The following is a 10877-nucleotide window of genomic DNA, read 5'->3' as shown; positions in this document are numbered from 1 at the left end:
AGCAGAGAAATGTTCTTGTTCTTCCATGATGTAATGCCAATACCTAAACTAATGCCTGATACATGGTAGGCAATCAAGAAGTATACCTGAATTGAATTACTAATATACTTCCTGTTGTACAAATTCAATATTTAAAATATATTTTTCGAAAATTGTAGACGTAAAATTGAACAGTAAACTCAAGTGCAGTCTAGATGAAGGCAGTTAGCCACCTATCATACAAAATATGATAGTCCAAGCCAGTTTTTAAGTACCATATTTTGGGTCTCTTTCCTCAGATAACAGTGTGCATTTCTTACAGACAGTAAGAGAGTATATCTATTGTTCACCACGACAGCCACATACCTACCAACTCAAAACTTGATGACTTCCAATACAATAGACATTTTGCAGGCAATTTCTCTAGGATTTTCAAATTTGCTTTCATTTTATTTTGATGAAATACCAAGCTTGAACAAATAAGGCCTTTCAAATTATTACATTAACTTGTTCATTTAACTTAAAAGTGAAAATCCTATGTAATTAGCAGATAACCCTCTCAGCCTGAGCTAGACTAAGGTTACTGAATCAAGACTATTGACAAGCAGTGAACCAACACAAAGCAATTTATAAAAGTCCAAATCCCAAATCAACTTTGTATACGCATTTCATAGTTAAACTGAGCGCACTGTATTAAACAAGACTCAAAGGGAACCATACCGCCTGCGATCAGAAACAATCACATTTTAGAAAAATGCCCACTTTCATAACCACAAGTCCAACAGGAAGGAATGAAATCTGCACACTTACCTGGCTGATGGGCTCTTTCGTGGGGGGCTTTCCTCTTCTGGCTGTGCTAGTGGCCAGGGTTGTGGTGGTCTCCATAATGGACGTGGACATCTCTGACTGCATGGCAGTGGCTGTCGACTCAGTTGTCATAGAGGAAGGCACTTCACCAACCAGTCTCACATTTCCCACTATGGCGATGTTGGCATCATTTTCAGCTGCCATATTCAGAACTTTCAAGCCATTGTAGTAAAGCCCAGAGAGCTGGCCCTGGAAGGGCTGGCCCTGCTCTTTCCCGCCAATTATTATGGTTGCTTGGCTATTGAAGATTGTGAGCTGACGCCCTGTAAAAATAATATTACATACATGCAAAAATGTTGATTGTGAACTCTACTTTCTACAAAGGATGATAAAAACAGATCTTTCATGGGGTGGATAATGAGAGCAATAAACTATAAGAGAGGCATTTGACTCATAATTCATTGCTGATAAATGAGGTGTCCATGAAATGCATAATCATTGGCAAATACTTGTAAAATTCTCAACTTATTGTAAATGTAGTGCTTTTGCTAAAAGACCAATCAAAGATAACGTATTGTAAATCAATTATTAGTGGTTCCCTTTCCCTTTTACCTCAAGATCTTATACTGTTGGTCTCTTAAGTCTAAAGTACTTAATTTAAAAATGTGATGTATCTAGCATTTCAAGTATTTGTCCTTCTAAAATTACCGCTGGTAGAAACTAATCTATAGCAGCTGATATCTAATTTTAAATTTCTGGTAAAAATTTCATAATTCACTTCATTGGCCACAGGTCTCTATATGCTATTCTTTAGAAATGTTTATTTTTTTAAGGCAATAGTCCATTGTTATTGAATTATTCTATTTTTTTCAGCAATCGACACGGAAAAGAAATGCATGGTTGACACTGAGCATGTCAGAGACAAAAAAAAATTCCAAAAATATTTTTCTGATTGGCTTTCAGCAAGTCTATTAAAACAAAATCGAATGAAAAAATAGCTTCAGATGTAAAAAGCGGCTTCAGGAATGATACACAAACCGATGGAGAAATTATGGCTCATGTCCATCAAACAGCAATCCTCAGCAACAGTACCAATATCATCAAATTGAGTATCCAGTTTTAGCAGAGTGTTCTCTGCTCATAAAAAGCATGCACACAACTTCAAGTTCAGTTTTAATTAGGGCTCGTTCCCAAAAGCTCTTAGAAGGTTGCAAACGTTAAAGGGACTTCATTTTTGACCGGCAATCTATATTGCCCGCTATTTAAGATGCCTAGAGTTTAAACCAAGAGTTTTTGTTTGTTTTTGTCAGGACCATAATAAAGATATCAGAACTACATATGTTTTAGTTAATAATTTAGAGGCTGGAACATGTAATATAATCTATGAATGATTTATCATTTTGGGTTAATGCTTGATGTGAGTACCTTCAAAGATTGAGTTAGTGGATTATATTTAACAGTCCCTTTAACCTTAAATTAACAGGGTAAGATTATTAAACAGCTGGTACGTCTAAAAATGTATAGAAATTATTATACAAGGTATGCAAATACTGCTATCTGTATTTTACTGTTTTAAATTTGTTTTTAATTTAGTTTTACGGAAAATTTATTTTTTATGTTTATTAGTGTTACAATGAAGTACTACTTGGTTATGTTCAAATTATTTTTTTATTTGAAGTTTTAATCAATGTTTTTTACCTTTGTCGAGTAGCCATTCATCAACTACTCGACCAAGTCGATATGGAATTCGCTGTCTAGCAATCGCCAGGCGCTCGTTATCATTGTTTCCTTTAAAGTTTAAAGAGACATTTCATTGGTTAAAATCTGTAAGGTCAAAGGTTAAAAGTTAATACTTAAAGCTTGAGCTATACAGTTGCCACATGATTTTTTGAAATTTGGAATTTTAAAAAGTGCTACCTAGAACATTTCATGTTTCAGACTTGTCATTCATTCATTTATTTTATTTTAGCAAACAAAATTATTCCTATGTTAATTGAAAATTAGAAATCTGCATTTGAGCTAGGTTATTAAACTTATGTTATAGACAGACCCGAACAACCAATTTAAACAGCATATAATAGCTTTACAAAAAATGACCATTGATCTCAGGGTTTTGTCTTTTTGATGTTTCTTATTAACTAGTTAAACATGTTCAGGTGAAACAGGTTTAAGTTTTCAAAATACATTCAACCTCTTATTCCAGATTAGTAATTTATGAACACCAAACTTAATCACAACTTTGGCACACTGAAGCCTCTGAAATAGGCCTACCATACTTTATGTCCTAGTCAGAAAATAGAAATTCATATTCATCTCATTTAACGAAACCACAGAGACTGGATAGTGATTGTATATTCCATACAAATTAGTTTATCAATTACTTGGACATCACAAGAGAATATATCTTGCATCATCCAAATACGTTATTATAGGAAAAGGCTTTGACAAAAGTGACTTTGAGTGCCCTTCAGTTTCATTTAAAGCTTAACATGTTGAAATGTATAGCAATTTGAGAAAAAATAATATGTAGGTTTTATATCCTCAAATGTTTGCTTTTACATTAAGCTAATCTAAAAAAGGCATGAGAGCTTAAGGAACAAATACTGCTATAAGCCTCAAACAGTGGTCCCTATGCATAGATCTAAACTACGTGTGATCCTTGCTTGTCTGAACCAAATTTTTTTCTGACAGAAACACAGTTTAAATTGACCTTGAATAATTCTTGCAAATAGGTAAGTGTTTTCTCGCTCTGTAAAGCACTTAGAATCTAAGCTGCCACCTCAGTGCTTGGTCATGTATACTGAAAGTTTTTTTATTCCATAAAAATGAACTAACATGAAATTTTAAGCTAAGACATTTTGGCAATAACTCAGATAAGGACTAGGAGGTAAAAGAAACAAGGGGTAGTGATGTCCACAGAAAAGACTGGAGCAGTTTGCTAAGGAACAAAATAGGTATAAATTTTACTCATATTTAGAATAATTTAGAAGTGCTTTCATGTACCACTCTTATTAAACACTATACTTATCACAATAAACCCACCACTATTTTGGTCACAAATTTTAGAGGAATAGAAAAGTACTATCATTTATTATTACTGAAACTATTTCACACATTAATATTTAATTTAAAATGTAAATATCAAAGTGAAACAAAATATAAAATTTAATAAAAACATTTATATATACTTCTCTGTATTATGTAATCATTAAAATGTTATAAAATAATATTTTATCTTATTGGAACATATTTTTGGTGTATTGATAATGAAAAAAATGATACAAATAACTTAAATTCCAAGCCTATTTTCATTTTTAAAAAGTATGCAAAAAAATTACGTTCTTTTTTGTGCATTTGCAAACACATATATTTGAAAAAGGTGTATTAAAATTTAATATTGGTTAACTTGGGGACATGTGATTATTGATGAATATGTGTTTTTGACTTCTATACGTTTGATGTAATAAACATGTCATGTGCAGTATTTGATAAGCAAACATGAAATGTTCTTCAAAAACTCATATTCTTTGCTAAATAGACTTTTCTGTTGCTCAACACTCATTTCAATTCACAGTGTTAAAACTTGCCTGGTGACTTTATAATTACTTGGCTCCTCATGATATTTTTCATGCCAGAGTGTTCCCATCATCAGGAATGATCCATTACTCCCTCAGACACCACCCAAATCTAGAATGCCAATCGTCTCTTGCCCAATTATTATTTCAATATATTGACAAAGCTTTCTGCATCCTCTGGACAATAAATTCCAGCCAGGCTCCACATGCCAGCCAATATCTAATCCAGCAACAAGTCTAACCCTTTCCATTGCCTTCAAGATGAAATCTTAAGTCTCTTAAGAAGATTCAGCAGAATTTTCATGATCTGGAACCTTCCCACCCCATCTCATGGCTGACAGTGCCTTGACTTCCTCTTCTATCCTCACACGATTTCTCTCAATTCTTCTAAAGCTCTCCTTTGTTCTCTGGGTTTCTATACTTGCAGCTTCTTTTATTTGAAATACCCTTCCTCACTTCTACCCTATCCTATCTTGTCTTAGCTAAATCTGGTCTGTTAATGAAATCTTCTTGGCAGAAGCATTATTTCTGCAGGAGGTCTTCCCTGTTGGCCCCACATTAGATTAGGACAACTGAATATATCCTTTCTTAGTGCCCTTCAGAAACAAGCATTGGCTTATAATTGAATATCCAATAAATATTTCCCCCCAACACCCCAAAGTTCCATGAGGTCAGGTATTATGGGCAGTGTTTATTGTTGTTTTCTTAGTGCTTGCACAATACCCATCATATAACATCTTATGAAATATCTGTAGAATGAAGTAGTGAAGGAAATCTTGGTTTTAATTCTGATAGTTTCTTTAGCACCGCTATCTCATCCTCACAGCCTAATAACAATCACTAAAAGAAAAGAAAAAAAAAGGCAAATACTTGTGCCCAGATAATAGATGATATGTAGCTAAGCTTCCCTTTGTACTTTCTAAAAAGAACATCTCATATGTAAATTATAATTTTATTTCCTTAATGATTATCACTGATTTGAACATCATACATATTATTGCTTGCTTAATAACAACTTCCCCAGGCCATAAAATAGGTAATTATAGTTATTATTAGTTAGTAATAGAAGAGGAGAGAAAGGTCTAAATAATACAGGTTAAGAAAATTGAAGGCTGCCAAAACCGGTTTGGCTCAGTGGCTAGAGCGTCGGCCTGCGGACTGAAAGGTCCCAGGTTCGATTCCGGTCAAGGGCATGTACCTGGGTTGCGGGCACATCCCCAGTAGGAGATGTGCAGGAGGCAGCTGATCAATGTTTCTCTCTCATTGATGTTTCTAACTCTCTATCTCTCTCCCTTCCTCTCTGTAAAAAATCAATAAAATATATTTAAAAAGAAAAAAGGAAATTGAAGGCTTAAATTATTCTTTTTGAATGACTTTAAAAAAGAAGACATGTATATATATGTATATATACACACATACAATTAACTCTCATATCTTTGGCACTCACATAACAATATGAAGATATGGCATGATTTAAGTCAACAATAGCTTTTGAAGATATTTGATGAGACTCTGCTAAAACAAGAACATGAAATATGTATTTCTAATAAATAATAAAAAGGTCATTTAACAACAAAAAAGATAAAATAGAGCAGGCATCAGAGACCGGGTAAAGGCATGATAATTTTCAAGAAAGGTAGCCACACAGATAGGGTCCTACCATCCCACAACCCATAAATGTGAAATGCCTTCTAGTTCAGAGATGTTTTTATTAGCTGAAAAATGTGATTTTGAAATCAAAGCACAGATTTTATTCTTCGTTGCGTGATTCAATGGAAAATCAGATGCTGCTAACTTCAATTTAGTATATGTTGATTTTTTCTCTGAAAAGTCTTTGTTCTTATACTAGAACTAGAGGCCTGGTGCACAAAATTTGTGCACCAGAGGGTGGGGGGCAGGGGGTGTCCCTCAATCTAGTCTGCACCCTCTCGCAATACAGGACCCCTCGGTGGATGTCCAACTGCCAGGATTGAGCCTAAACCCGTAGTTGGACAATATATATTAGTTCACACAAACACTCCATCCATGCTTTTGTTCCGGCCCTCTGGTCCAGTTTAAGAATCCATTGTGGCCCTTATTCAAAAAGTTTGCCCACCCCTGCCCTAACCACTCGCCTGTCTGCCTAATTGCCCCTAACCACCGCTGCCTGCCTGCCTGATCACCCTTAACCACCTCTGCCTCAGCCCCCACTGCTGCAGCTTTATCCTGAAGGACATCCAGAATGACGTCTAGAAGGTCATTTGGCTATCCAGTCTAATTAGCATATTATGTTTTTATTATTATAGATTAAAAACTAATGACTTTCCATACGACAAAATTATACATAAATACATCGTTAACCAAATGAAGACAAATCTAAATAGAATATAGTGACAATGTCTTTTTACAGATGATTCCAAAACCCCGCTCTCTCTATATAAAACCCTAATATGCAAATAGACTGAATGTTGGAACAACCAAACAACTGGTCACTATGACGTGTGCTGACCACTAGGGGGCGGGCACAGAACATGGCAGGCGTCAGCAACAAGCAGCAGAGCATGGAACATGGTAGGCGTTGGCCATGGCTGGATGGTTGGAGCAGGTGAGCGGGGGCGCCAGACTATGGCAGGGTTGGGTGCCTGTCCGGTCACTGTCATGGGAGTGAGCCTCTGGTGCTTACTGAAAATTCTTTGCTCCTGCGTGCCCCGGTCTTGCCAGGCATTCACACCTGCTGCTGGTGCTGGCCCCGCTTGCACCCACTGCCAGTGCTAGAGTTGCCGCTCGCACCCTCTGCTGGCACCCGGCCCCGGCCCCAATTGCTCAGCACCATCAGCGGGTGAGAGTGACAGCTGCCAGCTGCCAGCCCAGATTGCCCCTCAGGGCTTCTCCACCTCCCCCTGCTCCTGAGGAGCTATTGCAACTGGCAGCTGCCTCTTGCACCAGCTGCCAGTAATGGCCCTACTCACACCCATAGCTGGCGTAAGAGACACCACTCGCACCCGCTGCTGGTGCCCGGCGCCAGTCCTGATCACTTGGTGCCATCAGTGGGTGCAAGTGGTGGCTGCCAGCCCTGATCGCCCCGGAGGGCTTCTCCACCTCTGCCTGCTCCTCAAGAGTGATCTTGGGGCAGCAGCCACCACTTGCACCCGCTGACAGCACCAGCCCAACTCGCAGCGCAGGCCCCACTCGCACCCACTGCTGGCGCTGGCCCCAATTGCTCTGTGCTGTCAGCACATGGGAGTGGTGGTGATGGGAGCAGAGCTGCCAGTAGACAGGGGACCAGGGGCCAGGGCAGGAGGTGCTGGGCGCGGGCGCAGAGGATGGGCAGAGACCCTCCCTTTTGCCCACCACAGGCTCGCGGCCCACAGTTCCTTTCAAGGTGTACAAATGTGTGCACTGGGCCCCTAGTTAGGTATAAAATAGTCCAGATTCTTTAGGTTTGCCATGAATGAGCTTTTATTTGGCCTCAACTTTATGGTTTTCATTAACAAGTCACATATGGAAAGTGGTAATTGAGAGATATTATTTTAAGAAATTGCTCAAAATGATTTCATTTCTTTACAAATTTATGGTGAAATGCTATTTGTAAAATATCCAGTAGCTTTATATGCTTTTACTTTATTTAATTCTGCCCATAGTTTAATAGACATCTAAACTTTACATGCAATATAAAGGACATGAAACAACCCACTTCATTGGGAAAAGTCAAAGAGAAATGTAATTTCCAATGACCTTTTCTTTTCTTTGGAAAGAATTGAGCTCTAATACAAAATATGCTGCTATATAGAGCTTTTGTTGATTGTCAAAAGAAGCAGGCTTAGATTTATAGAAGAGATTAAAAGTATCTTCAAGTTCCCTAAATCAGAAGTATTGATAAAGCAATAATGACACCCTTCTGGAATTATTAAAAGGGTCCAACAAGAATTTCAACTACTTTAAAAACATACAAATCAACTAGATAGAGCAGTCTACTGAGGACATCAATTAGATTTGTGAAAACAGAGCCTCTCATTGAATAGTTAAAAGATAATAATTTAGGCTTATATTTCCTTTACCCTAATAAAAGTGGGATGAGGTTTTCCTTTTTATTTCTTTTGCCTCCAGTTATTTTTTTTGGGGGGGGAGGGGGGTTAAATATGTTGGTACCTTCACAGAAAATGTCCCCACCAACATACAGATATTTGATGAAGTAATTTTTAGGCAATGAAACAGTATGTGAAAACCAAATTAATTTTCCTTTTTTATGGCTGAAGGATTTGGTATTTTTGACATGAGGCAGGCCCCATGTAGTAACACCACCACAACCAATTGGTAGGTGCAAGCTCTAAATAGAGTGGCCATTGAAGTCTAAGATACTAAAAGTAATGGATATTTCAATCAAGGTTCCAGGGATGACGAATAAAAAGAAAAATCAAATCTTTGAGACTTAAGGTGTAACACCTTCTATTTTGATTGAATCCCGGATAGTTTAATTTCCACCTAACTAATAATATTTGGTCACGTTATGCTATATTAATTTTGTACAAACCAGTAGACATAAAAGAAACAAGAGTAATTTCAAAGAATCAAGGTAAGCCTCAAGGAGTATTAAAACTCAAGTCCTTGCCTTGGAGTTAAATTTCATGGTGGGACTCGGAGAACAAAGGGAAATAAAATTGTAATCATGTTTTTATGACTATTGGTCAATAGAGACAAGCTATATGAACTTCACCAATACATAGTATTTTCTCTTCTCATTTTCATAAATCTTCTCCCCTCGTGTGTAATTTCCCCTTGGAAATAAAAGTGTCAGCTTTTGAGATGACATAGTAATATTCTTGGGGGGAAAAATAAGGACAAACAATGATATGGACCCAACATTTGTTCAAACTAATATAAAAGTAAAAACAAATCTACTCGCCTTCTGAAGGTTCTTATTTCCTGCGTTCATAACAATGGAAAAGGGAAGACATGAGCGGTGTGAAGAGTTCTACATACTTCCAGAGAAGATCATACGTCTGTTTTTATACCTTTTGCTTTTAAATGAGTGTGGCATTTGGTTATGCTGAGGCCCATAAAGCAAATTTCAAGTTTAACATAGTTCTGTAAAATTACTCTAGATTTAAAAACAGCATTATCACATAATTTCCAACTAAATGCTTTATGTGCGATTGTCATGCAAACTATAAAAAATAAATTAAATAAGATACAATCTGTTTGAGGCAGCTCTGCCTCTGTATCTATTATTGTTCAAAAGTTTATAATGGTCTCTATTATCCATGAATGAGTGGAGGGGGCTAAGAGATCAACCAAAGGACTTGTATGCATGCATATAAGCATAACCAATGGACATAAGACACTGGGGGATAGGGGAGGCTAGGGGACTGTCAAGGGCGGGGCGGGGGGGGAATGGACACATATGTAATACCCTTTGTAATACTTTAAATAAAAATTTAAAAAAATAAAAAAAGATACAATACCTAACTTAGCTAGCAATGCTTCAAAAAGTGGACCTTGAACACCACTGACACTCCTCAAGTGAAAAAGTATAGTTATTCTAATGAAAATATTTATCTTGTATTACATTATTTGCTATATCATTAAGATGTATAGGTAATATATATATATGTGTGTGTGTGTGTGTATACATATATGTATACACACACACAGAGACACACACATTTATTTTGCTTCTGTTTCTCTAATTTAATTGTGACTACTTATTTCTAAGTCTTTAAATTCTAGTCACTCCAGACTTCTTTCAATTCCTTTAACAAAGCCAGTCATCTTCCAAGGTGTCATTCTCTATGCCTTACAAACCTCCAACACCTCTGTGCACTTCTCAATGCTCTGTCAACACATATGGGCAGGCACACACAGGTGTCGGAGTCTGTCCAACTCATTTCTCCTTTAAATATTAGTTTACTTGTTTCTTCAGAAAGCATTCCCTGTACCCATTAAACCCCCTATTAAATTAGCCTAGAGCCTTCCAATATGCAATCTTATAAAATTTAGTAGCAGTACCTATAATCATGATGAAATGATTTCATGCCATTGATTCTAGATCCTAGAGTTTTCTGCAAGCAGGGACCACAAAATATATGTGTTTAGAAAATAGACAAATGATGTTCTGAGTGGCTTTTGTTTTATGCATCGTGCTACTAGTCCTCCTATTGATCCCAGACCATAGGTATCTTTAAACAGAAAAACTGTTAAACTGAGGCTCAAAGAGACAATATAACTAGTACCTTGCAATGCATAATAGTTAGAAGAACCATTTGAAACCAAAACTATTTTATTCCCAAACTACTACATGGAATAGTTACTGAAGCAATGTCTCAAATAGCCTGTCATAAGAATCCTGCGGCACCCTCCTGTGTAATAAAAGATGTCATGGTCTTGTCTATAAAGGTTCCTGCCTTATAATGTTTGGGGTGAGATTGCCATCTTGGGCACACGAAATCAATAACCTTCCCTAAATTCCTGAAAATGTATCAGGAGGATATTTTTATTATTCCTATTTTATAGATCAAGATAGTGATAGTAAAATAATTC

General features: G+C 36.8%; 1 protein-coding gene across 1 annotated transcript in view; it reads right to left on the bottom strand.

Annotated features, from left to right (window-relative positions):
• NRXN1 (neurexin 1) overlaps nt 1-10877 on the bottom strand; it is an 889774-nt gene that overhangs the window by 109848 nt on the left and 769049 nt on the right. The window contains exon 18 of the mRNA XM_015557923.1: nt 790-1109. Coding sequence (XP_015413409.1) covers nt 790-1109 — 320 coding nt within the window. The remainder of the gene's footprint in view (nt 1-789; nt 1110-10877) is intronic.

Source organism: Myotis davidii, unplaced genomic scaffold (genome assembly GCF_000327345.1).
Source record: "Myotis davidii unplaced genomic scaffold, ASM32734v1 scaffold6, whole genome shotgun sequence".
Lineage (NCBI taxonomy): Eukaryota > Metazoa > Chordata > Mammalia > Chiroptera > Vespertilionidae > Myotis > Myotis davidii.
This window is presented reverse-complemented; position numbering and strand designations above follow the sequence as displayed.